Below are 25,574 nucleotides of genomic sequence, written 5' to 3' on the forward strand. Positions count from 1 at the left end.
ACTAGAAAGAGAGAAACTGAGTCCCAGGAAGGCGCACTGAGCCCGACTGTGTGTGGGGCGTGGCCCCAGCCTTCCGGGTGGGACGAGGCCGATTCACAGAACAGGACAGGAGGGGAGCCATGGAGCTGACGCGCGTGGTGGGGAGGGGAGTCTCGCGTTTAATGACAGGAGGGTCCAGACCATCACCGGCTCACAGCAAGGACCCTCCACCTCCCAGGGACCCGCAGACAGTCCCGGCGCTGCCCAGACCAGCTTCTGGCCTCCGGGCACAGTCACCTCCAGGCTCATAGGCTCTGGCCGGGCCCTTGTCCCCTCCCGGGCCCCCCTCCGCCGCATCTCGGGTCCTCCTGTGGCTGTGAAGAGCCTCCAAGAGCAGGACCCCCAGGGCCAGCAGGAGGAAGGCGGCCACGCCCAGGCGGATGAGGTTCCCCAGCCTGTAGTCCTGGGGGCGCGGGGCTGCGTCTGGGGAGAAAGACACACAGAGGTCAGAGCACAACACACCACACCCCGGTGTCTGCCTGACAAATCTGACAAGCTGGTAACTGGCAACAGGAATAGCGGGAAACACCAGGGAACACTGAGGTGGGCCCTGACCCCGAGCAGGACTCATGGAGGATGGCTGCAGGGGGAGCTGATCTGGCTGCAACTGGTCACATGGAAATCCAGGGGGAGCCCTGCTTGCTCCTCCCCCCGACAATGACAACCACTGTTCCTAGACACTGGACGTGACTGCAGTGAACCGAAGACCCGGATTGGGTCTACGTCCTACTTTCACAGGAAGTCACAGACTTGGAAATTCAGAGCTTACTGAGTCTAGACATCCAGGATGCACTTGACTTGGATGAGAGGACAATGATTCCCGATATGGATAAGTTTTAACAACGAGCTCAGTGCCAGAAGGTTCAGCCAATTCCTGCTCTGCTCAAGCCTCCTGGGGCGACCACAGCCCCTGACCTGAGTGAGCCCCTCCTGCTCCCGCCTGGGCTGATCCACACATGCAAAGGACCAGGACCCCGGGTTCAGCACCAAATAGCGCTGACACACCTGCACTGTCCCATGTCAGCTGGGCTGTTGTCGGGTCCTCCACAGCCCCCAGCAGGCACCGTGACCCCCACAAGGCTGAGTCACGCCCTCCCTAAAGCGCCACCTCCATGCGCAGTCTGGTGGGAACACCCTTCTGTGAGAGGGAACCTGAACAAGGAGAAGCTGGATCCTGCCGAGGATGGAGGCACATGTCTCCTCCTGCCAAGAGGCCTCTGCTGCCCGCAGCCTGAGTGTCCCGAGGGTGCAGGGCTGCAGACAAATGACGCTGGACAGGGACAGGACAGGGCGAGGCTCTGAGTCTCCTGCCTCTACTCCCTCCACTTCGGCGGCTCCTCTCCCCCTGCACACGCCAGTCATGGCTGTGACCTTGGGCGCGGCGGGGGGGGGGGGTGGGCAGGAAGGCAGGAGGGGGTGATAGTCACTGTCTTTCCCACCCTCTGTGGCCCCATAACCTGTGGTTCCCCCCCTGGATGTGTCTTCCTTCTGACACTCTAGAAACTACGGGAAAAGGCTGAGGCTGAAGGCCTGGACCCTCCACGGACATGGGGTGGGGGCTCCTCACTGAGACCTGGAGCCGCAGGGGGTCACTGGGGTGTGACAGCAGGAAGGGGGAGGCGCTGTGTGAGCTGTAGCACCTGTAGGTGCCCCCGTGGGCTGAGGTCACAGCCCTGAAGGTGAAGAGGGCCTGAGAGGGGGCAGCTGTGTCCTGCAGACGCAGGCGCTGGGGGGACGCAGGCGACCCCTCCTTGGAGAGGTAGAAGGTGTCCGAGCGGGCGTCAGAGCGACACTGCAGGGTCACGTTCTCCCCCGGGGACACGGTGGGCCCAGGCTGGGCCGAGAGGGAGGGTTTCGTGTCCATTCCTGGGGGAGGTTTGGCATTAGAGACCCCCCCAACCCCGCACCCCTGACCCTGCGCCGAGGCCCCTGTCCTGCTCCGGGGCCTCTGGGACGCCCGGTCCTCCACTCCTGTGCGGGTCTCTTTATGTCTGTGCCCCTCACCACCCTTCCTCGCTCGCTCTCCCTCGACCACTGTCCATCTCGGCCCTTGCCAGGACCCTCCCACTGGACACGTCACCCCGAAGGTGACCTGGGCCCGGGCCTCAACAGCCCTTCAGGACCCAGGGCGTCTCCTCACCTGCGATCAGGATGTCCAGGGGGGCGCTGGGGGCCGACCACACGTGGGAGAGGTTGTGTCCCCCGTAGCACCTGTACTGGCCCCCGTGGGTGCGGGCGACAGGGCCCAGGGGGAAGTCGGGGCTGTGCTGCCCGTCCAGACGCTGGGGGCCCGTGCGCCCCTCGTCCTTGGTCAGAGCGAAGCTGCCAAAGCCGGCCCCCGAGCTGCACCGCAGGGTCAGGTTGTGTCCAGACGGCACCAGGGGGCCCGGCTGCGCCGACAGGGAGGGCTCCCCGTACGCTCCTGGGGACACGCGGACAGTGGCCCCGAGGGTCACCCCGCATTGCCCACTGGGCAGCGGTGAGTTCTCACCGTCCCTCCCACGCCCCTGCGCTGGGATCTGGACCCAGGAGTCCACGTCACTGGCCCCACGTCACCCCCGGCCCCCCGGGACACGGGCTTAGCCAGTCCCTGGGCCCGGAGGGACGTGACAAGAGGTGCAGCCTCACCTGTGACCTGGAGACGCAGAGGGGCGCTGGGCGCGGACCACATGAGGGGGTAGGAGTAGGAATTATGGTAACATCTGTAGGTGCCCCCGTGGGAGGGGCTCGAGGGGCGCAAGGGGAAGAGGGCCTGGTGTCTCCCCTGAAGGTACCAAGACCCCCTCTTGGGTTGGGGCGGGTCAGCGCCTCCCTCCTTCAGCAGATAGAAAGTGCCGGATGTGCCCTGTGAGCTGCAGGCGAGGGTCACGGTCCCTCCTGAGGCCACCACAGGGCTGGGCTGGGCTGAGAGGGAGGGTGCAGGGTACGCTCCTGAGGAAGAAGGAGGAAGCTGTGGAAAGAGGTCCCGCACCCCGATGTCTCGGGTGTAGACACTGAGGGGGGAGGTCCCCTGAGCCCACACTCCTTCCCTTCTGCTGGTGAAGGGGCCCGAGAAGGGAAGACACCCGGCTCCTTCTTACCTGTCACTTTCAGGACCAGGTAATTGCTCCCCATTGACCTGTCATGGCGGCTTCGATAATGACACCAGTACGATCCCTCCCAGCCGGCATGCATGGATTCGATGAGGAAACCGACCCCGTTCCTGAAGTTCTGAAGTGTCTTAATCTCCTCGGGTAGAGAGCCCCCCTCTCTGTGCAGATGGTAGTCCTGCGCCTGCTGAGACCCCTGACACCAGAGGGTCACAGGGCTCCCCACGGGGACCACGGGGCCTGGGTCGGCCCAGATGGCGGGTTTGGGGAGGGTCCCTGCAAAGGAGTCCGGTGAGGGTCAGGCTGCCTCTTCCTCAGTTTCCCCAGCCGTCACTCAGCCCCTCCAGGCAGGTCCCATCGCCCACACCACTGTGCTCCCCCCACTGTCCGGGGGCCCTGGGCTGAGGCAGGAGGTGTGGGGAGCACTCACCTGCCTGGACCTGCTCCCGTGGGCCCTGACACAGCCCTGGAAGAGAGGCCTGTGAGATGCATCCCCCCATGGGGAGCTCCTGGTTGGGCCCTGAGGGCTGCTCAGATCTGGGGCTGAGCACATCCTCCCTCCCCAGAGAGCTGCCCTCACAGAGCCCCTGCATCCTGGTGTCTCTCAGGTCAGACTCACCCCCTATTTTCCCCTGAAGCTCACCCAGGAAGAGAAGGGCTGTGAGGATCGGGGTGGGGGTGCTGCCTCCCATGGCCCCCAGTGGTGTAGACGATGAGAGTCCACAGAGCCCGGCAGGGCAGACAGATCCTGGCAGGACAGGCACCCCCAGAAGGTGTGACCAGTTCTATGTCATGTGACAAGGCGGGGGTTCCTCATCTGCGGTCTCACAGGAAGGGGAACAGTCCTTGAGGGGCCTCCCACTGATTTTCCTGAGGGGCACGGGGAGACGGGAGCTTGGGCCTCCCAGAGAGTTGTGGGTCCAGCAGACCCCACACGCCCCGCCTCTGACAGGCTGTCCTGGGAGGGCCCTGGCCAGGGCGGAGGCGAGCGGGCGGCAGCGTTGAGACGAGACCATCTCAGCTCCGTCTGACTCTGCCTTGCAGAACCCCGCGAGTGCTGCCTCACTTTCCGTCCTGCCCCTTGTGGGCACGTCTTCCCTCCCGGCGATCGCCCATGTTGGCGCGTCCCGATGGAGACCCGGGGTGTAGCTGCGGGCCCTGCCCTGGACGCCAGAGCTGCGGGTGGCAACTGTGGTCAGAGTGTCTGTGCAGGGGACCCTCTGCCCGCACTCGACGACTCCACAGGCAACGGAAGATCGCGAGGGTGAGACTCGGTGGGAAGTGCGTCTCCCCCCAGTGGTGGCCTGGGGACCTTCTGAGAAGGGGAGACCAGGATTAGATGGGAGACAGGCGTGGGGGGGGGTGTCCTCTGCAGGGAACCTGGGGACCCTAAGAACTGCAGCTCAGGGCCTGGGCCTGGCGTCAGCGGCCTGCACACGTTGTCAGACGCGCCCCTCCAGACGCAGACATCTTCAGCGACGAGTCTGAGCTACTGCTGAGGCCGGGCCCTGCGCGCACAGCAGGAGACACCTGTGGACAGTACCAGGGACAGACCCAACGGCCCCTGCGCCGGCAGCGGTGGGCTCCCCCTGCAGCCCCTGCAGAATCCCTGCCCCGGGCAGCAGGCCCGCGGGACACCGGGGCGGGGACTCGCCGTCATCGTCACGGCTGCTGGCCAAGGGCCGACGGGCCTGGGTCAGTGAGGAGCGGCCTGAGGACCCGCAGTGTGGTCGAGGCTCAGGGTGTGCCTGAGGTGGAGGCTGGGGTGAGTGTGGGGTGAGGGGGGCCGTCAGTGCTTGGTCAGGGACTTGGGCTCGACCTGGGCATTGGACCCGCGCAAGAGCAGTGGAGACTCTCTGTGTGTATTTAGGGGCGGTGGGGCCTACAGGAAGGCTCTGAGGGGAGACCCACAGCAGACAAGGCTGAAATCATGAGAGGAAAATCCTTCATCAGTGAACGCGGCCCTGTCATAGGAAACAAGACTGAGTTGGGGGTGCCTGAACCCCGGCTGTGGCTGCGGGGTGGGCCAGGCCTGGAAGGAGGGCGGGCGGGCTGGGTGCTCCTGGCATGTGAGCTGGGAGGGGGCAGGGATGGGGCTCTTGCAGGTGCCTTGCCGACCTGGGGTGCCAAGGGGGCCCTCACAGGAGGAGACTGGATGAGAAAAGGGGGTTGGCGGATGTTGGAAGCTGGTGCTGACCACAGAGCAGCCGTCCCTCCCGGCCTGGTGCGCGGAGCTTCTCCACCCCCTTCCTCCCTGACTTCCCGGAGTCTCAGCTCCTCTGTCCGTCTCATCGTCCAGGGCTCTGCCTCGTCGCATCCTCCCGCCTCCCCCCGACCCGCCCCTCTGCGGTGCGCGGAGGGTGTCCCAGCGTGGCCGACGCAGTCGCTGGGCCGTCACGGGGCCTCCTTTGGGTGTTTGCCGTCGCCCCTTCCGGCGCCCGGGCCCCGTCCTCCTGTCTGCCGGGACGGACTCTGAAGGGGCGCGCCGGACTGTCTTTAGGCAATAAAGCGGAGCTCACAAATAAAATAATACAGATTTAAAGTATAACTTATTTAGAAAAGAAAAATGACTTTTTGCATTTTTCTTTCCTCTTCTTTTTTTTGCGATTCCTTTCTCTTGGCCTTACGGCAGTGGGAGTCGTCACACGAGGCGACGTCTGCTGGACACGTGTGTGGCTGCTCGGGGCTCTCCCCCGGCTCGGAGCGTCAGGGAGCGGCACGCAGCGCGCTAGAGACGAAAAACACGGCGTCACCGAGCCTGCCCGGGAAGCGAGAGTCTTGGGTCACTGACTGCATGGAAGTCTGGAGGGACCTGAGCTCACCCCACAGCGGCTCCATTTCCAGGTGGGCTCACCCTTCCCCTCATCCTCGCCCATATTTGATTTTCTTTTCTTCTTTGACGGCGAACACACTCATAGCAGAGGTAGCCCGTTGGGCTCCGTTCACACCGCCCTGAGTTCGTGGGAGACATCGAAATCACCCAGGACCTGCTGCACCTCCATCCTCTCTCTTGGCAGGTGTGAGCAGGGGTTGAGCTGGGCCACCTCAAGGTCACAGAGCCCTCTGCCCCGGGCCCAGCAGCAGGGCACTTGGTGACTGAGTAGCGCCCAGGCCCGCTGTCCTCGGCCGCCCCAAGGGACTCTCAGCGGGCTTTGGGGTCAGAGCTGAAGAGATGGAGACTCCACTACGGCATCACGGCGTGTGGTGACTAGAAAGAGAGAAACTGAGTCCCAGGAAGGCGCACTGAGCCCGACTGTGTGTGGGGCGTGGCCCCAGCCTTCCGGGTGGGACGAGGCCGATTCACAGAACAGGACAGGAGGGGAGCCACGGAGCTGACGCAGCGTGGTGGGGAGGGGAGTCCCGCGTTTAATGACAGGAGGGTCCAGACCTTCACCTGCTCACAGCAAGGACCCTCCACCTCCCAGGGACCCGCAGACAGTCCCTGCGCTGCCCAGACCAGCTTCTGGCCTCTGGGCACAGTCACCTCCAGGCTCATGGGCTCTGGCCGGGGCCTTGTCCCCTCCCGGGCCCCCCTCCCGCCGCGTCTTGGGTCCTCCTGTGGCTGTGAAGTGCCTCCAAGAGCAGGACCCCCAGGGCCATCAGGAGGAAGGCGGCCACGCCCAGGCGGATGAAGTTCCCCAGCGTGTAGTCCCCGGGGGGCCGGGCTGGGCCTGGGGGAGAGAGACACGCAGGTCACACAGGGGACCAGGGGAACTCCCGTCAGGACACGGGGTGAACGTGGGGAGGGTGGGGCTGAATATCTAGGGCTTCTACCTTTGAAAGAGACCAGGGGGGACAGGACAGACCGCGGAGAATCACCTGCTCTTCCTCTTCCCTTGTCCCATATCTCCCACCCTCTCCTGGGCTGCGCCCGCCTCTGTGGAGCCCCCGGGGCCTCTGTTATTAGTGTCTCAAATTCCCGAGGACAGGATCTGAGTGCCCTGCAGGGAGGACAGGGGAGAGCCTCACCTGAGACCAGGAGCTCCAGGGGCTCACTAGGGAGTGACCACACCTGGGGGGTGCTGTTGTAGTAGCCATAGCACCTGAGCAGCCACCTGTGATTGGGGGTCACAGGGCCCACAGGAAACAGGGCCTGGAACTGCCCCTTGGGGAGTTGCTGTGAGTCCAGGGTCCAGGAGGAATTGCGTTCTCCTTCCTCAGTCAGATGGAACCTGTCAAATCCCTGCCATGAGCCACACTGGATGGTCACGTTCCCTCCTGAGGTCACCATGGGGCTCGGCAGGGCTGAGAGGCTGGGTTTGTGGTAAGATCCTAGCAGAGGAGGAGACAACGTGTTAAATGGGGACACTCCCACCATATCCCCCAGGGCTGGGCTGTGAGGGGAGAGACACCCCGACATAGGCCCCCTCCCTGAGGGCAGAGACTGAGGCTGGACCCCTGAGTGTGCTCTCACCTGTCACCATCACCAGCTCCAGGGGGTCACTGTGCTCTGACCAGCCAGCGGGGCTGCCATAATCACAGTGATATCTCCCTGCATAGTCCACTGTCAGGTGTGGGATGCGGAACGGGGCCTTGTCCACGGGCATCAGTGGGGTCCCTCTGTCCCAGGGCACTGAGCTTCCCTCTTTATACAGACGGAACTCCTGGGCCCCCAGGGTCCCCTGACACCAGATGGTCACAGGTTCCCCCCAGGCGATCAGAGAGCCTGGCTCAGCCCAGAGGGTCGGTTTGGGCAGGGCCCCTGGAAGGAATCAGAGGCTGGTCACAGGCATCCCCACCCCAGTGCCCAGGCCCCAGCCCAGAACCTCCCAGACGTCCCCTCCATCACCCTAGACCTGCTGTTCTCCACCCATCACCCTAGATGTCCCCTCCATCACCCCAGAACTGCTGTCTCCACCCCCAGCTGCCAGGGGTGGCCCCTCCCCAGTGAGGAGGCGGGACCCGGGACACCTGAGCACAGACTCACCTGTCTGCTCTGGGGTCCCGGGGCCCACACTCAGCCCTGGAAGACAGGCCAGTGAGAGGCCTGCCCCGAGTCCTGACAGGGCCTCCTCCCAGAGCCTCCAGAGTCCTGGGTCCCCTGACAGACTAGGCCTGGCCGTGGGGCCTCCAGACCAGGCCGCCCCTCCCTCCTCACACTCACCCAGGCAGAGCAGGGCCGTGAGGCTGGGGGTCATGGCGTCCTCTCTGTGTTCTGGCTGTGCCGATGGAGGGTCCAGGGTGCCGGCAGGATGGACACACAGAGTGGGGACGCTGAACGCTGGTCCTTCCTGTCACGGGTTGTCAAGTCATCTCCCACAGGAAGAGGAACAGTTACAGGGCAGGGAGAGGGGCAGCCCAAACCCTGCAAACCTGCCTAATCTAAATGGGTTCTGCCCTCTGCCGCATCAACACAAAGCATATGAGACTTTTAATGGGAAGGAACTTCCCTACAATTAGGAAACAAGACAGGAAAGGCAAAGAATCTAGTTTCTAAATCAAGCACCCAAAGTGACCCGTCCCCTCGTGGGTAAAAGTCCATCCAAATGGGATTGGCCCAGAGCAAGGCCCCAAAGCCTGCCACAGTCTAAAGCATCTTCCATGGGGACCCACAGAAAAGGGTCAGAAACAACCAGACAAGCCCAGAAGGAAAAGAGCAAAAATCAAGATAAAAGCTGCCACTGTCACCTCCCCACAGGTCTCATCCACATCTGTGTCACCCAGTCCACAACCAAAAGACAAGCGCAGTTTCTTTACGTGTCTCTAGGCTCCACGCGCCTCCTCCGGGTCTCCTTCTGGCTCCATCCTGCTTCCTTCCTTCCTCAGTCTCCTCTGCAGCTTCTTCTCTCCCTGCTCAGCTCCACCCTCCCTTGGGTGGGGCAGAAAACCTGGAACCTCCCCCTTTCCTGGTGACCACCCTGTTACAGATCTGTCCTCAGGGCCCAGCTCTGGTTCATGGGAACAGCAAATTGAACTGGTGCCTCCTGAGATGGCCCTTCCTGGGAAGGGAGACCCAGGGCACGTCCTCCCTCAGAGCCTCCCCTGGGTGTCCTCACCCTCTGCCCGTCCATCAGCACATCCTGTGGTCTCACCCTGGACAGGGTCCCCAGTCCCTGGAGTTGCTCAGGGAGGGACCCTGCTGCCTGCAGAGCTGAGGTCATGAGGCCCTTGTTACCATGCACCTGAGTGTCAGGCCAGGTCACGGACGACTGCCCAGGGGGACACTCAGGGACACAGGGGAGACCGGGCCTCTCCTGCCTGAGTGTGGCTTCTCTGTTCACAGTCCCTCATGGCTTCTTTTTCTTGCAGCAGCCTCCACCCTCACCATCCTGGGGAAGTCACTCCTGCCCCCTGGGGCTGACGCCCCTCCCTTCCTGGGACTTTGGCCTAAAATTTATGGGACAGCCAGTGGGTTAGAACCTGAGCAGTTTAGGGAAATTGTCCTTTAAATCATTGTTTGTCTACAACCCACTCACCGAGTGAACCTAGCACATTCATGGTCAGATTACTTTCCCATTTGTCAATGTTACCTCATTGTTTATTTGCTAGATTGGAAGCTGATTTTTGTCTCTTGGTCACCTTTAAGTTTTCTTATTGGCCTATGACCAAGTGTGGGTTTGTTTGACGAAGAAAAACATCTGTAAGATGAATCTATACACAATAATATATTGAAAGTGGATTAAAGATGTAAGAACCGAAACCATAAAACACTTCAAAGTAGACATGGCGACACCCTCCAGGACAGCCCAGAGCCGGCCCCAGGGACACAGGCCAGCAGCAAGGGCAAGGGGAGCAGATAAACCAGCAGGACGAAGTAAACCAGAAACTTTCTGAACCTCAAAGAGAATCACAGAGATAAAGAGGAGCCTGCAGAATGGTGGACGATAGTTCCCAGCTCATATGTCAGGGGCTAATCCCTAATATACACCCCAATCCAAGATGGGCAGATGCCTAGATAGGCAATTTTCATTTATTTCTTTAGTGTGAGGGATTTTAAATGGAATTGGAGCGGGGGTGATAGAGAGAGAGAAAGATTCAAATAATAGTTTCTAATAAAACTCCAAATATCGCAGTGAATGCCAGGCTCAGCCCGAAGTGTGGTGCTGAGGCCAGAAAGCTTGCCCCAGGTCTGAGGCCCCTCCTGGCAGGACCCACAGTAAAGACCCCAGGGACAGCCCCGAGAGCTGAGGGAGAGACACAGTCAGAGACGGAAGACGGGGATGCAAGAGCTGCCACCTCCATGGGAACCAGATGGAAAGTTCTTAAGGAAGTAAAAATGGAAATTCCATCATTTGCCAAAAAGAAAAACGGCTACAAACAGGCTCACGCACTCTGAAGTCCAGAGCAGCTGGCTGGAAAGGCCAAGGCGTGACCCACCGTGACTCCCGTCAACAGCCTGATGGATGCAGACGTGGCGGGTAAGTGACGCAGCTATTAAGCAGATGAAGCAGCGCCTTTAGGAACAGAACGGATGGAACTGGCAGCGCTGCACTGAGTGAGTAAGTCAGACGGGAAAGTCATACGGGAGATCCACCTGAACTGCGAAATAGAATGACAGAACAAGCACGGAGACAAAACGCACTCTCTCCAATGACAGCAAAAAAAAAAAAACTTGTCCATAGTGAAAAAAATGTGCTGGTTCCCCGAGGGACAGTGGGAGGAAGAAGGGGTGGAGGCGTGGGCGGGCACTGGCTCAGGTGGTTGGTGGGGGAGAGAGGGATGTGTGCGCACGGGGAAGAGTAGATGCACCCCCAAAGTTATCATAATGAGCTGTAGCACGTGGCCACAGAGGACCGTGTGGTCAGATAAACTAGTGTGTTGACAGCGTGACTGGATGAAGAGAAACACAAGCTCCCCTTCATACGCTGCTATAAACTATCTCATGAGGTCAAAATAGCAAAGTGCATAGTAGGACAGCACGTGTGTGAAAAACAGGGGAGGGAGAGGGTCCTCAAGAATGTCCTCCTGGATCCTAGATGCCTCTGTCCCGTGATCCTTGATTTGTCTGTGAGGATAAGAAGCCACCGTGGTGTTTGCCTCTGCAAAGGGCCGCTGGGTGACGGGGAAAAGCAGACAGACCTTTCATGGAGTAACCGAACTTGTACAGAGTCCAAGCACATAGACCTGTACAAAATCTAAGCACAAAGCTTGAAGAAGTGGGCTAATTCTTTTAAAAAGGTTCGGGTTTATCTTCCATACGTCTTTGAATAACCGAAGAGAGAAATATGCTGGACTAGAGTTGATTTTGTTTGATGATTTCAATTTTCAGTGCAGTTCATTTAGTCATTCAAAGGTCATAAAAATTCATGGGTCCGCCTGTGGGTCCTCTGGGCCCACCTCCTGCCACATCTCGGGCCCTCCTGTGGCTGTGAAGAGCCTCCAAGAGCAGGACCCCCAGGACCAGCAGGAGGAAGGCGGCCACGCCCAGGCGGATGAGGTTCCCCAGCGTGTAGTCCCCGGGGGGCCGGGCTGGGCCTGGGGAGAAAGACACACAGAGGTCAGAGCACAACACCCCACACCCCGGTGTCTGCCTGACAAATCTGACAAGCTGGTAACTGGCAACAGGAATAGCGGGAAACACCAGGGAACACTGAGGTGGGCCCTGACCCCGAGCAGGACTCATGGAGGATGGCTGGAGGGGGAGCTGATCTGGCTGCAACTGGTCACATGGAAATCCAGGGGGAGCCCTGCTTGCTCCTCCCCCTGACAATGACAACCACTGTTCCTAGACACTGGACGTGACTGCAGTGAACCGAAGACCCGGATGGGGTCTACTTCCTACTTTCACAGGAAGTCACAGACTTGGAAATTCAGAGCTTACTGAGTCTAGACATCCAGGATGCACTTGACTTGGATGAGAGGACAATGATTCCCGATATGGATAAGTTTTAACAACGAGCTCAGTGCCAGAAGGTTCAGCCAATTCCTGCTCCGCTCAAGCCTCCTGGGGCGACCACAGCCCCTGACCTGAGTGAGCCCCTCCTGCTCCCACGTGGGTCGATCCACACGTCATGGGGCCGGGGCTCCAGGCTCAGCACCAAATAGCGCTGACACACCTGCGCTGTCCCATGTCAGCTGGGCTGTTGTCGGGTCCTCCACAGCCCCCAGCAGGCACCGTGACCCCAATAATGATGCGTCACACCCTCCATAAAGTGCCACCTCCATGCCCAGTCTGTGTGGGAACACCCTTCTGTGAGAGGGAATGTGAACAGGAGAAGCTGGGACCCCGCCCGGGATAGGGTCACTCATCCTGTCTCCTTGTGCCGAGAGGCCTCTGCTGCCCACAGCGTGAGTTTGTCCCGAGGCTGCGGGGCTTCAAACTCATGATGCTGGACAGGACAGGGCGGGGCTCTGAGTCTCCTGCCTCTACTCCCGCCTCTGTGGCCGCTCCTCTCCCTAGTCCTCTCCCCCTGCACATACCAGCCCCTGGGGGGAAGGGGTGTAAGGCAGGAGGGGGTGAGAGTCACTGTCTTTCCCACCCTCTGTGGCTCCATGACCCGGGGTTCCCCTCCCAGATGCGTCTCCTTCCAAAGCTCCAGAGGCTACTGGAAAAGGCTGAGACTGCGGGTCTGGACCCTCCTCGGACATGGGGCGGGGGCTCCTCACCTGAGACCTGGAGCCGCAGGGGGTCACTGGGGTGTGACAGCAGGAAGGGGGAGGCGCTGTGTGAGCTGTAGCACCTGTAGGTGCCCCCGTGGGCTGAGGTCACAGCCCTGAAGGTGAAGAGGGCCTGAGAGGGGGCAGCTGTGTCCTGCAGACGCAGGCGCTGGGGGGACGCAGGCGACCCCTCCTTGGAGAGGTAGAAGGTGTCCGAGCGGGCGTCAGAGCGACACTGCAGGGTCACGTTCTCCCCTGGGGACACGGTGGGCCCGGGCTGGGCTGAGAGGGAGGGTTTCGTGTCCATTCCTGGGGGTGGTTTGGCGTTAGAGACCCCCCCAACCCCGCACCCCTGACCCTGCGCCGAGGGCCCCTGTCCTGGTCCGGGGCCTCTGGGAGGCCCGGTCCTCCACTCCTGTGCGGGTCTCTCTATGTCTGTGCCCCTCACCCCCTTTCTCGCTCGCTCTCCCTCGACCACTGTCCATCTCGGCCTCTGCCAGGACCCTCCCCCTGGACACGTCACCCCCAAGGTGACCTGGGCCCGGTCCTCAACAGCCCATCAGGACCCAGGGCGGCTCCTCACCTGCGATCAGGATGTCCAGGGGGGCGCTGGGGGCCGACCACACGTGGGAGAGGTTGTGTCCCCCGTAGCACCTGTACCGGCCCCCGTGGGTGCGGGCGACAGGGCCCAGGGGGAAGTCGGGGCTGTGCTGCCCGTCCAGACGCTGGGGGCCCGTGCGCCCCTCGTCCTTGGTCAGAGCGAAGCTGCCAAAGCCGGCCCCCGAGCCGCACCGCATGGTCAGGCTGTGTCCAGACGGCACCAGGGGGCCCGGCTGCGCCGACAGGGAGGGCTCCCCGTACGCTCCTGGGGACACGGGGACAGTGGCCCCGAGGGTCACCCCGCATTGCCCACTGGGCTGCGGTGAGTTCTCACTGTCCCTCCCACGCCCCTGCGCTGTGATCTGGACCCAGGAGTCCACGTCACTGGCCCCACGTCACCCCCGGCTCCCCGGGACACGGGCTTAGCCAGTCCCTGGGCCCGGAGGGACGTGACAAGAGGTGCAGCCTCACCTGTGACCTGGAGACGCAGAGGGGCGCTGGGCGCGGACCACATGAGGGGGTAGGAGTAGGAATTATGGTAACATCTGTAGGTGCCCCCGTGGGAGGGGCTCGAGGGGCCCACGGGGAAGAGGGCCTGGTGTCTCCCCTGGAGAAAACTTGAGTTTCTTTGTCGGGGCGGGTCTGAGTCTCCCTCCTTCAGCAGATGGAAAGTGCCCGATACGTTCTGTGAGCTGCAGGCGAGGGTCACGTTCCCTCCTGCGGCCACCACAGGGCTGGGCTGGGCTGAGAGGGAGGGTGGGGTCCCCGCTCCTGAGGGAGGAGAGAGTGTGTTACAGGGGGACCATCACCCCAATACCCAGTGAGGACAGTGAGGTCCCCTGAGCCCGCTCTTCTTCCCTCTGCCCGTGAGGGGGAGCCCCAGCGGGAGGGGACCCAGCTCCCCACTTACCAGTCACCACCAGGGCCAGGGGGTCACTCCTCTCGGAGGGGGCGCTGGGGCTGTTATAGGCGCACTGGTATCGTCCCGCTTCGTGCGCACTTGTGTGTTCCCTGTGGAAGCCGACCCTGTCGCTGGAGCTGTGTGGTCGCTCCATCTCCACGGCGCCAGAGACCCTCTCTTTGTACAGATGGTAGACCTGCGCCTGCTGAGACCCCTGACACCAGAGGGTCACAGGGCTCCCCACGGGGACCATGGGGCCGGGGTCGGCCCAGATGGCGGGTTTGGGGAGGGTCCCTGCAAAGGAGTCCGGTGAGTGTCGGGCTGCTTCTCCCTCAGTTTCCCCAGCGGTCACTCAGCCCCTCCAGGCAGGTCCCATCACCCACACCAGTGTGCTCCCCCACTGTCCGGGGGCCCTGGGCTGAGGCAGGAGGTGTGGGGAGCACTCACCTGCCTGGACCTGGTCCCGTGGGCCCCGACACAGTCCTGGAAGAGAGGCCTGTGAGATGCATCCCCCCACACAGGGGAGCTCTAGGCCTGGCTGGGCGCTGAGGGCTGCTCAGATCCAGGCCTGAGTACGTCTCCCCTCCCCAGCGTGCTGCCCCCACGAAGCCCCCGAGTCCTGGGGTCTCAGACCTGGGAGAGGGGACCCAACCCTCCTCATTCTCTGAAGCTCACCCAGGCAGAGAAGGGCCATGAGGGCGGGGGTTGGGGTGCTGCCTCCCATGGCCCTCAGCGGTGCAGACGATGTGAGCCCAGCAGGGCAGACAGATCAGGGGTCTTGACTACTTCTCCATCCGAATGACAGGCAGGGTTCCTCTCCTGGGCCCTCACAGGTAGGGAGCAACCCTCTGCAGGGTCTCTCTCTTCTTTCCCTGAGGACAGGCAACCGGGGATCTGTGAGTCTCCCCAAGGCCCCACAGGCTCTCCTTCCCCTTTTTGGCAAACCCAGGCCCAGCAGGCAACCCAGACCCAGAGGAGGAGGCCAAGGACGCTGGGCGGGGCCTGGAGTCAGATCACTTTCAGTTCTAATTTCCTTCTGCCCATTGCTTACCATTTTTTTTTAAATAAATTTTATTTTTATATTCCCCACACAATTGCAACCCCCTTATTTTGACCCCAGTCCCTCCCCTCCCCGCCCCCCACCCCCCATAGAGTGTCTCTGGTTCATAGTATTTTGTTGATTTTGATTTTCCCTTTCTTATAGTTATTCATTTTCCTGGAACCTTATTTAGGTTTTCTAGATTCCTGCTGTGAGTGAGACCCTCCGGTATTTTTCTTTTTCTTTCTGGCTTATTTCGCTGAGCATGATCCCTTCCAGCGCCATCCATGTTGCTGCAAATTGCATGTGTTGCTTCCCATTTTTTAAGTATATTTTCAGAGGCCGCCACCCTGTGAGTACAGTGGCGAGTGCCCTGGCCTCCTTCAGCCTTTACAGACGCTGCGTGGAGTTGGAAAGCTCTTCCTCTCCGGAGCTTCTCTAGATGCAAGTTTTCGTCTTTGATTCCTTCCCCAGACTTCCAACGTCCCTGAGCAGTGACGTGTTCAGAGAGTCCCTGGGGAGGCTGGCGGCCCCTTCCCTAGACTCACCATCTCTGGCTGTGACGACAGAAAAATGCGCGTATGGTTGATAACTGGCATCAGTTTTAGAAATTGGCAGGAAAAGCGAGGGCAGTGAGCATGAGTGATACCTGGACATCCAGCATCTGAGTCACGGGGTGCGGGACCTTCAAGAGAAGGGGAGACCAGGAGCTACAGGGTCGGCGCAGGTGTGGGCGGGGGGACAGTGTCCTCTGCCAAGAAGCGGAGCATCCTAAGACCTGGGCCATCAGGTGGCTGGGCCTGCTCTCACAGGGCTGGCCTCCCTGGGAGCACACCTGGATTGTGTCTTTCAGGTAACAGGTCATCTTAAGTTGCGGTGCTAGCGAGCTGATGGCTGGTGGAGAAGGCCTCCCGTGAAGAGAATGGACGTCGGATGTCGTGGGGATGACAGAGTGATAGAATCCCAACATTACTCCAACCCTAATCACGAGCCATCAGTAGCCTAGATGGTTCATTAGAATTTTCACGTAACCCCTATACGAATCCTACAGCACAAACCCTTCAAGCTGTGTGGGGGGGAAGGCAAGAAGAGTCTCATTTTCATGGTCTGTGTGGTTTGGAAAGTCACTGCAGTGGTGAAATTCTCGGAGAGGAGCCCCTGAGAGGCCCAAGTGGGGTGATGGCAGGATGCGGGGGTGGGGCCACCTGGGGTCAGTGTGGGTTGTTCGAGGTGCTGCTTTCCTGGGGCTGTTCTGACTCACTCAGCTGGACCATCAGCCACAAGCAACATCACATGAGATTCTTGGATCTTACTGGAGAAGGAAGAGGCCTGTGAGGGCTTGTGCAGGGATCACCAGCAGTAGATAAATTTGCTGCCGACGAGACATAGCACCTCAAGAAGAAGTGGGCCCTGCAGCAGGAGGCCCATGTGGAGGCTGAGGTGGGGGTGCCTGAACCCCAGCTGTGGCTGTGGGTGGGCCAGGCCTGGAAGGAGGGCGGGTGGGCTGGGTTATGAGGTATGAGGCGGAGGGGCTGGGGGCTCTTCCAGGAGCCTTGCTGACTTGGGGTGCCAGCAGGGCCCTCACACGAAGAAGACCAAGGGGAGCAAAAAACTGGGGGATGTTGTAATCTGGTGCTGACCACAAGGCAGCCGCCCCCCATTCCTGGCCTAGTGCACAGAGCTTCTCCACCCACTTCCTCCCTGACTTCCCGGATTCTCAGCCCCTCAGTCCATCTCATCGCCCAAAGCTCTGCCTCATCGCATGCTCCTGCCTCTGCCCCTTTGACCCTTCGTCTGCCGTGAGTGCTCCGTTCGCACCTTGGGCACAAGTGCTAGCTGGGGACAGTTGCCGGTTTGGTGCGTTTCCTTGCATCCCTTCTCGCCATCTGAGGGCCTGGAGCTGCCGTCACTATAGACAGCAATGTTTCAAGCACTCTAGCAGCTACAGCCTAATTAGAAATTTATACGAAACACAATTCTATGTTCAAATATGGAAATAAGCAACATAATTCCAAAACCCAAAAAGTATCCCAGCATTCTGTAAAAAAAAAAATATCCCCAGCGGCTCCATCCATGGTCACTAGCATCATTGTGCAGCATCTCAGGTACCATATCAACCAGAGCAACATACATGAACAAGCCAGCGGTAAGTGCAAAAATCCACATAGAAACATTTTCAGCATAATGGCCAATGAAGATTCCTATTGCCATTCCAAGATATGCTAACATGGCTGACAAAGCATTATAAAGAACAGCCTGCTTAACAGTCATGCCAGCTTTTAGTAAAACAGCAAAGTCACCTAATTCGTGAGGCAACTCGTGACAAAACACAGCAACAGAAGTACTTAAACCACTTGATAAACCTTCAGTAAAAGGAGCATCAATTGCTAGGCCATCACTGAAATTGTGCAGGCCATCGCCCATTATCACCATCCAGGCCAACGTAGCAATGCCAGCATCTTTTAGCTCCTCCCGAGAGTAGCGCTGACTGTGACTATGGGGGTGGTAGTTTTGGTGATGGTGGTGATGGAGAATATGATGGTAGTCATGGTGGTGGTGAATGAGATCGTCTGACTGGCCAAGTGTATCATGGAAATGCGAATGGCATTTATTCTTGCACCCTCTGGGTACATATTCATTGTAGACTTCTTGTGGATGAGCATGAGCTATCATAACCTCTTCTTCTTCCAAGATTGCTGGCTGTTGAGAATCAAAGTGGGAGGGCTCTTGTGACTCTGATCGCCAATAGCCTTCTTGTTGATCATCTGCTTCCACTTTCTCCTCATTTGTTGAAAGTTGCGATTCATATTTGGACAATTGCGTCTTTATTTCCACATCATCATCATTTTCAGGTTTTTTCTGATTCTTTTTCTTCTTATCTTTAAACCGCTTGATCAATGTAAGTAGATGTTCAACAAGAAACATGAAGTCCAAGCCTCCTAGAGCTGTAAGACCCTTCCATGTAGAATCAAAATAGGTGCTTTCTTCTATGTTTTGAGATGACAGATGACTGAAAAGTGGCCCTCTCTTCATTTCTATTGCTGGTTCTTCATGGCTATGACTATGGTGATGACTTGCATGAGAATGTGGAAGAAGGTGTAAAAAAGCATCACCACTCAACGTTCCAACAGCCAGTGCCACAAGGAAACTTAGGAGAAATTTAAAAAATACTCGATTCATGAGAGGCACTAAGATAACACCCAGCAAAGACAGGAAACTGATGATGGAAAGAGCTATAAAGCCACAGACCCAAGCTATTTGTAAGGAATAGGTCTTTGGTGGGATTTCAGCTTTCTTTTCACGCGTCGTATGAATCAGACATGATCTAGCATCCATTTGATTGATGATTGCTGGGCAGAGATAGTTGAACTCTATCGCACTCAGTGGAACATGGATGCCCATGCCATGAGATGTGAGCAGCTTTGAGGCATTGAAACACTCCTGAGTATTTTCATTTGTGTTTCTGGAATACAAAAAGCCTTTTGGGGGTTCACTCATAGCTTCATTTGTTTTCCTACTAGCCAGTCGAATCACCCGGTTTTTTTCTGTGATACTGGGTGGAGTAGAACTGCTCCCATCTTTGGGAAGTTTTCCAGGTTTTGGAGTTTCAGTTGTCTCCAGAAAGTGTGTTCCTTCTGAGACAGCATTATATACAGTTGAGGTCACTTCACTAGCACCAACGCCATCCTTGATTAAAACATTCCTTCTGCCATTGGCATGTTCTGATCGGTGAGATCCTTTCCCCTGACTGTTTCTAGGATCTTTATTGGAACCATCAGAGTCATGATCTGGGCAAACAGCTTTCCGATTATTTTTACTGGAAGTAGCATGATTATGGTGAGAGTGATGATCATGGTCCGAGTGATGGTCATGGTGTATATGGATTCTTTTAATCTTATCTAGACCTACATTCTGGAGCAATTTTCTGAACCCTTCAACTGACAAGGAATTGTTTTCACCATAGCGATGGAAAAGTTGCTGCAGATGATGTTGCTGTGTGGTATACGCCAAGTCAACATTAATGCTGGAGCCCCAAGTTGTAATAATTTTCTCAGTGGTCTGAGGGAAAGCAGTTCTGGTTCTAGTATTTGTAACTGATAGGGCAAAGGTCAGGATCAAGATGATAGACAAATTTCTCGCCATTGCACCTTCCTTCGATGAGGAGATGAACTGTACAAACCGTTTCCTCAGACTGTCCCCTGTGGAAATCCAAAGCCAATCTGTGCAGCCCACACCGAGAACTTCGGCCTCCACGCCCCCGGGGCTCCTCTCACCGCCGCCCCTCTCAGAGCTGCGGGGCTCACCTCCCTGGGGCCTCGCCCAGCGGTGACCCGGGGCAGTGAGGGCCGCGTGTCTCTCTCCGGCGAGACCTCTACAGGGCACCGAGAAGCCGCGGTCTCATCGGCCCGCTCTCCCTAGGTGCAGAGGTAGCGCTGGGAACCATAGGGAATCTCCCATCTGTTATGTTTATTGTTTTACCTTTATGGTCTTGCCCTCCGGTGAGCATCTTTACACTTCATCTTATCATCTGAAGAAAACCAGGACCATCCTTAACAAGATGACCTGTGGTGCTAGGATGTGTGTTTTCCCCTAGTGTTTAACAATGGTGTTTGTTTTTCCCAGTGGAACTGGTTGCATTTCCTTGGTTGTCCTTATCTCTGAAGCCTTTCTGAATTCTTCAGAGGTCCCCTCCTGCACTATCCCTAAAACTGCCTAATAACCCTAGCTTGCCCTGTCTCAAGATTATTTTCCCATTTGTCAATGTGACTTCATTGTTTATTTACTAATCTGGAAGCTGATTTTTGTCTCTTGTTGACCCCTAAGTTTTCTTACTGGCATACGACCAAGTGTGGGTTTATTTGATGAAGAAAAACATCTGTAAGATTAAACCATACACAATAATTTATTCAAAGCGGATAAAGATATAAGATCTGAAACCATAAAACACTTAAAAGAGAACTCGGGGGACACCCTCCAGAGCCGGCCCAGGGACACAGCCCCGCACAGTGGAAGGGATGCAGTTACAAATGACTGGTCTCTCGGATAAGAATTAAGAACTTTGTCTTCCCTCATCTCTTGCAATTCCCCCCTTATTCGTGACACGTTTGCCTTCTTTATGACCCAGATCCCAGAGAAGCATTAAGAAGTTTGTCTCCCCCTATTTCTTGCAATTACCCCTGGTTTGGCAGGTTTGTCTTTATGGCCAGGCCTCTCAGATGAGCATTAACAAGTCCTCCTGCATTTCCAGGAAGAGGGAAGAAAAGCAAACTGGCGCCCACCTGTCTCCATCTACCCCATGCCCCTCCCCTTTGCAGACCCCAACCCATATCCACCTTTTTTTGTGTATAAAGACCCCTGCCCTCTGCCAAAGAGCAGGCCGGTTGTCTCTCAGACATGAGCCGGCTGCCCTCCTCACGGAAGACAAATTAAACCACTTTCCTTTGTCTCAAACTCTTTTTCCTTTTGTTGGCTGAGGGAAACTGAGGCCGGGTTCGGTATCAGAAGCAGATTCACCAGCGGCTTTGGCGGAGGAAAGGACAGGAAACCTAAAGGAGGCATCACAAGACCGGAAGCCGACTCACACAGGAGGTGTGTAGGCGGGATGAGCATCAGCCATCAACCCGGGACAGAAACCAACACCCTTGGGCATCAACTCCCAGATCAGGAGGCGCAACACCAGGCAGGCATCGGACTGCTGTAGGGGGTGTGAGAACACAGACCATGCACCCACGAAGAGGAGCCCCTCCCTACCGGAAGAAGATGATAAAACCTGACGCTGCCCCCACAAAGGGGCAGCGTCCCTCTGCCCCACTGTGACTGTGCAGACGTCCCTCTGCCCTCCATGACTGTGCAGACGCTTGCTTTCACCACCTCTCTCCTCCGCAGGACAGAGGCCTCCCGGTTGCCCCGTACCCTGCTGGGGCTTCTCGGCACTGACCTCCCTCAGCAGAGGCCTCTCTGCTCAAGGCCGTCCGCCTGCGACCATGCAGGCCTCTCTCAGCAAACCTCTCCCTCTCGGGCAGCTCTTCCTGCCCGCTTGTGTCCATGCAAGTGTCCTTTACTTTTCTCTGCCTTTTCTAATAACCTGCTCTTTAAGTATAACCAACATCTCTGTCTCGTGGAGAAACTTGCCTGGGAAACGCCGCGTGCTGCTGAAAGGGGAGCTCTGGGGACACCTTTCCCAGAGGGAACCCACGGACCCCGCACTCCAAACTCACTGCCTCCAAAAACGAAATTAGGGTGAAGTAAACTAAATTTTTTAAAGATTTACTTTATTTAATTATGCATACAAGAACCAGGGTGCAGGCCAAGATGTGGGAGGTGAGAGAATTCACCAGAGACAGAGTGGGGAGCAGAACAGGCAGGTCCACTGAAACACAGTGCTGAGGGGAGTAGCAGGAGACAGGAGAGGTCAGTTCCCTGGCCTGGGATCAAACTCGTGCGGTGGAGAGCTTCACAGTGCCAAGCCTTAACCCCATAGGCCATCAAGTAGGTCCTGAACTAAAAACTTTTTGACTAAAAGAAAACCAAGGAACAAAGAAGAGCCTACCGCATGTGACAAGGGTTCATTCCAAAACATACACCCCAATCGAAGATGGGCAGATGTCTAGAGAGACACGTCTATTTCTTAGGGTGAAGGATTTTGAATAGAGTTGGGGTACAGAGAGAGAGAGAGAGGATTTCAAGTAACAGTTTCCCAACAAAACACCAAATGTCGCAGTGAATGCCAGGCTCGGCCTGACGCGCGGCGCTGAGGCCAGAAAGCGGCCCCAGGTCTGAGGCCTCCTGGCGGGCACCACCGTCAAGACCCCAGAGGCAGCCCAGAGACGGCCGAGAGACTCAGAATTCAAAATACGCTCCGACACCCAGCTTGGGGGCAGGATAACAGCTGCGGGTGTCCCGCCAGGACCAGGAGAGCCCAGACGTGGCCTCACCCCTGCGCCTCCTCCCAGAGTCTCCTCCCAGGGTCTCTCCATGTTCCCCCACTGGGAACAACTGTCCGGCTTCTCTGATCATAAGGGAGACACGGATCCAGCCACAGGGGGCGCCGCCGCAGCCTGGGGGCGCGGAGGCTCCAGATGGTGGTGGGGACTTGAGGAAGAAGTTTTCTCCTGCTATGGCCGGGATGCGAGCGCTGCCGCGGCCACGATCACCGCAGGGAGAGTTCTTCGGGAAATAAAAATGGAAATTCCATATCATCTAGCATTCCTCTCTTAGCTATTTGCCCTATGAATTAATTAATAAATAATTAGAAAATGGTGCTACAAAAAGACTCACACACTCCTAAGTCCAGAGCCGCAATGTCCAGAATGACCAAGGCATGGACCCACCCAAAGGTCATAAAGATTCATGGGTCCGCCTCTGGGCCCTCCTGGGGCTGTGAAGAGCCTCCAAGAGCAGGACCCCCAGGACCAGCAGGAGGAAGGCGGCCACGCCCAGGTGGAGGAGGTTCCCCAGCGTGTAGTCCCCGGGGGGCCGTGCTGCGTCTGGGGAGAAAGACACACAGATGTCAGAGCACAACACACCACACCCCGGTGTCTGCCTGACAAATCTGACAAGCTGGTAACTGGCAACAGGAATAGCGGGAAACACCAGGGAACACTGAGGTGGGCCCTGACCCCGAGCAGGACTCATGGAGGATGGCTGGAGGGGGAGCTGATCTGGCTGCAACTGGTCACATGGAAATCCAGGGGGAGCCCTGCTTGCTCCTCCCCCTGACTATGACAACGACTGTTCCTAGAAACCGGACGTGACTGCAGTGAACCGAAGACCCGGATGGGGTCTACTTCCTACTGTCACAGGAAGTCACAGACTTGGAAATTCAGAGCTTACTGAGTCTAGACATCCAGGATGCACTTGACTTGGATGAGAGGACAATGATTCCCGATATGGATAAGTTTTAACAACGAGCTCAGTGCCAGAAGGTTCAGCCAATTCCTGCTCCGCTCAAGCCTCCTGGGGCGACCACAGCCCCTGACCTGAGTGAGCCCCTCCTGCTCCCACGTGGGTCGATCCACACGTCATGGGGCCGGGGCTCCAGGCTCAGCACCAAATAGCGCTGACACACCTGCGCTGTCCCATGTCAGCTGGGCTGTTGTCGGGTCCTCCACAGCCCCCAGCAGGCACCGTGACCCCAATAATGATGCGTCACACCCTCCATAAAGTGCCACCTCCATGCCCAGTCTGTGTGGGAACACCCTTCTGTGAGAGGGAATGTGAACAGGAGAAGCTGGGACCCCGCCCAGGATAGGGTCACTCATCCTGTCTCCTTGTGCCGAGAGGCCTCTGCTGCCCACAGCGTGAGTTTGTCCCGAGGCTGCGGGGCTTCAAACTCATGACGCTGGACAGGGACAGGACAGGGCGGGGCTCTGAGTCTCCTGCCTCTACTCCCTCCTCTGTGGCTGCTCTTCTCCCTCGTCCTCTCCCCCTGCACATACCAGCCCCTGGGGGGGGGGGGTGTAAGGGATGAGGGGGTGAGAGTCACTGTCGATCCCACCCTCTGTGGCTCCATGACCCGGGGTTCCCCTCCCAGATGCGTCTCCTTCCAAAGCTCCAGAGGCTACTGGAAAAGGCTGAGGCTGAAGGCCTGGACCCTCCACGGACATGGGGTGGGGGCTCCTCACCTGAGACCTGGAGCCGCAGGGGGTCACTGGGGTGTGACAGCAGGAAGGGGGAGGCGCTGTGTGAGCTGTAGCACCTGTAGGTGCCCCCGTGGGCTGAGGTCACAGCCCTGAAGGTGAAGAGGGCCTAGAGGGGGCAGCTGTGTCCTGCAGACGCAGGCGCTGGGGGGACGCAGGCGACCCCTCCTTGGAGAGGTAGAAGGTGTCCGAGCGGGCGTCAGAGCGACACTGCAGGGTCACGTTCTCCCCCGGGGACACGGTGGGCCCGGGCTGGGCCGAGAGGGAGGGTTTCCTGTCCATTCCTGGGGGGAGGTATGGAGTTAGAGACCCCCCCAACCCCACACCCCTGACCCTGCGCCGAGGGCCCCTGTCCTGCTCCGGGGCCTCTGGGAGGCCCGGTCCTCCACTCCTGTGCGGGTCTCTCTATGTCTGTGCCCCTCACCCCCTTTCTCGCTCGCTCTCCCTCGACCACTGTCCATCTCGGCCTCTGCCAGGACCCTCCCCCTGGACACATCACCCCCAAGGTGACCTGGGCCCGGACCCTCAACAGCCCTTCAGGACCCAGGGCGGCTCCTCACCTGCGATCAGGATGTCCAGGGGGGCGCTGGGGGCCGACCACACGTGGGAGAGGTTGTGTCCCCCGTAGCACCTGTACTGGCCCCCGTGGGTGCGGGCAACAGGGCCCAGGGGGAAGTCGGGGCTGTGCTGCCCGTCCAGACGCTGGGGGCCCGTGCGCCCCTCGTCCTTGGTCAGAGCGAAGCTGCCAAAGCCGGCCCCCGAGCCGCACTGCATGGTCAGGTTGTGTCCAGACGGCACCAGGGGGCCCGGCTGCGCCGACAGGGAGGGCTCCCCGTACGCTCCTGGGGACACGGGGACAGTGGCCCCGAGGGTCACCCCGCATTGCCCACTGGGCTGCGGTGAGTTCTCACCGTCCCTCCCACGCCCCTGCGCTGGGATCTGGACCCAGGAGTCCACGTCACTGGCCCCACGTCACCCCCGGCTCCCCTGGACACGGGCTTAGCCAGTCCCTGGGCCCAGAGGGACGTGACAAGAGGTGCAGCCTCACCTGTGACCTGGAGACGCAGAGGGGCGCTGGGCGCGGACCACATGAGGGGGTAGGAGTAGGAATTATGGTAACATCTGTAGGTGCCCCCGTGGGAGGGGCTCGAGGGCCCCACGGGGAAGAGGGCCTGGTGTCTCCCCTGGAGAAAACGTGAGTTTCTTTGTCGGGGCGGGTCTGAGTCTCCCTCCTTCAGCAGATGGAAAGTGCCCGATACGTTCTGTGAGCTGCAGGCGAGGGTCACGTTCCCTCCTGCGGCCACCACAGGGCTGGGCTGGGCTGAGAGGGAGGGTGGGCGCCCCACTCCTGAGGGAGGAGAGAGTGCGTTTGAGGGGAACCATCACCCCAATACCCAGTGAGGACACTGAGGTCCCCTGAGCCCGGTCTTCTTCCCTCTGCCCGTGTGGGGGAGCCCCAGCGGGAGGGGACCCAGTTTCCCACTTACCGGTCACCACCAGGGCCAGGGGGTCACTCCTCTCGGAGGGGGCGCTGGGGCTGTGGTAGGCGCACTGGTATCGTCCCGCATCGTGCGCACTTGTGTGTTCCCTGTGGAAGCCGACCCTGTCGCTGGAGCTGTGTGGGCGCTCCGTCTCCACGGCTCCAGAGACCCTCTCTTTGTACAGATGGTAGACCTGCGCCTGCTGAGACCCCTGACACCAGAGGGTCACAGGGCTCCCCACGGGGACCA

The 25,574-nt window shown here is 58.7% G+C and overlaps 2 protein-coding genes and 1 pseudogene across 3 annotated transcripts in view; 1 reads left to right on the plus strand and 2 right to left on the minus strand.

The window, feature by feature from the left end:
* Nucleotides 1–25,574, plus strand: part of LOC311186160 (leukocyte immunoglobulin-like receptor subfamily A member 5) — a 100,444-nt pseudogene that overhangs the window by 27,258 nt on the left and 47,612 nt on the right. The window lies entirely within an intron of this gene.
* On the minus strand, nt 191–6,004 carry LOC311186709 (leukocyte immunoglobulin-like receptor subfamily A member 6; the record flags this gene model as incomplete). The annotated part of the gene is made up of 7 exons (XM_084257859.1): nt 191–462; nt 1,576–1,905; nt 2,180–2,461; nt 2,668–2,970; nt 3,120–3,404; nt 4,672–4,839; nt 5,983–6,004. The coding sequence occupies 7 exons, from the start codon at nt 6,002–6,004 to the stop codon at nt 191–193; spliced, it is 1,662 nt and encodes a 553-aa protein (XP_084113985.1).
* On the minus strand, nt 17,130–19,351 carry LOC311186732 (zinc transporter ZIP6-like). The gene has a single exon (XM_084257886.1). The coding sequence runs from the start codon at nt 19,346–19,348 to the stop codon at nt 17,159–17,161; it is 2,190 nt and encodes a 729-aa protein (XP_084114012.1). The 5' UTR covers nt 19,349–19,351; the 3' UTR covers nt 17,130–17,158.

This window comes from Talpa europaea (genome assembly GCF_964194135.1).
Source record: "Talpa europaea genome assembly, chromosome: 16".
Lineage (NCBI taxonomy): Eukaryota > Metazoa > Chordata > Mammalia > Eulipotyphla > Talpidae > Talpa > Talpa europaea.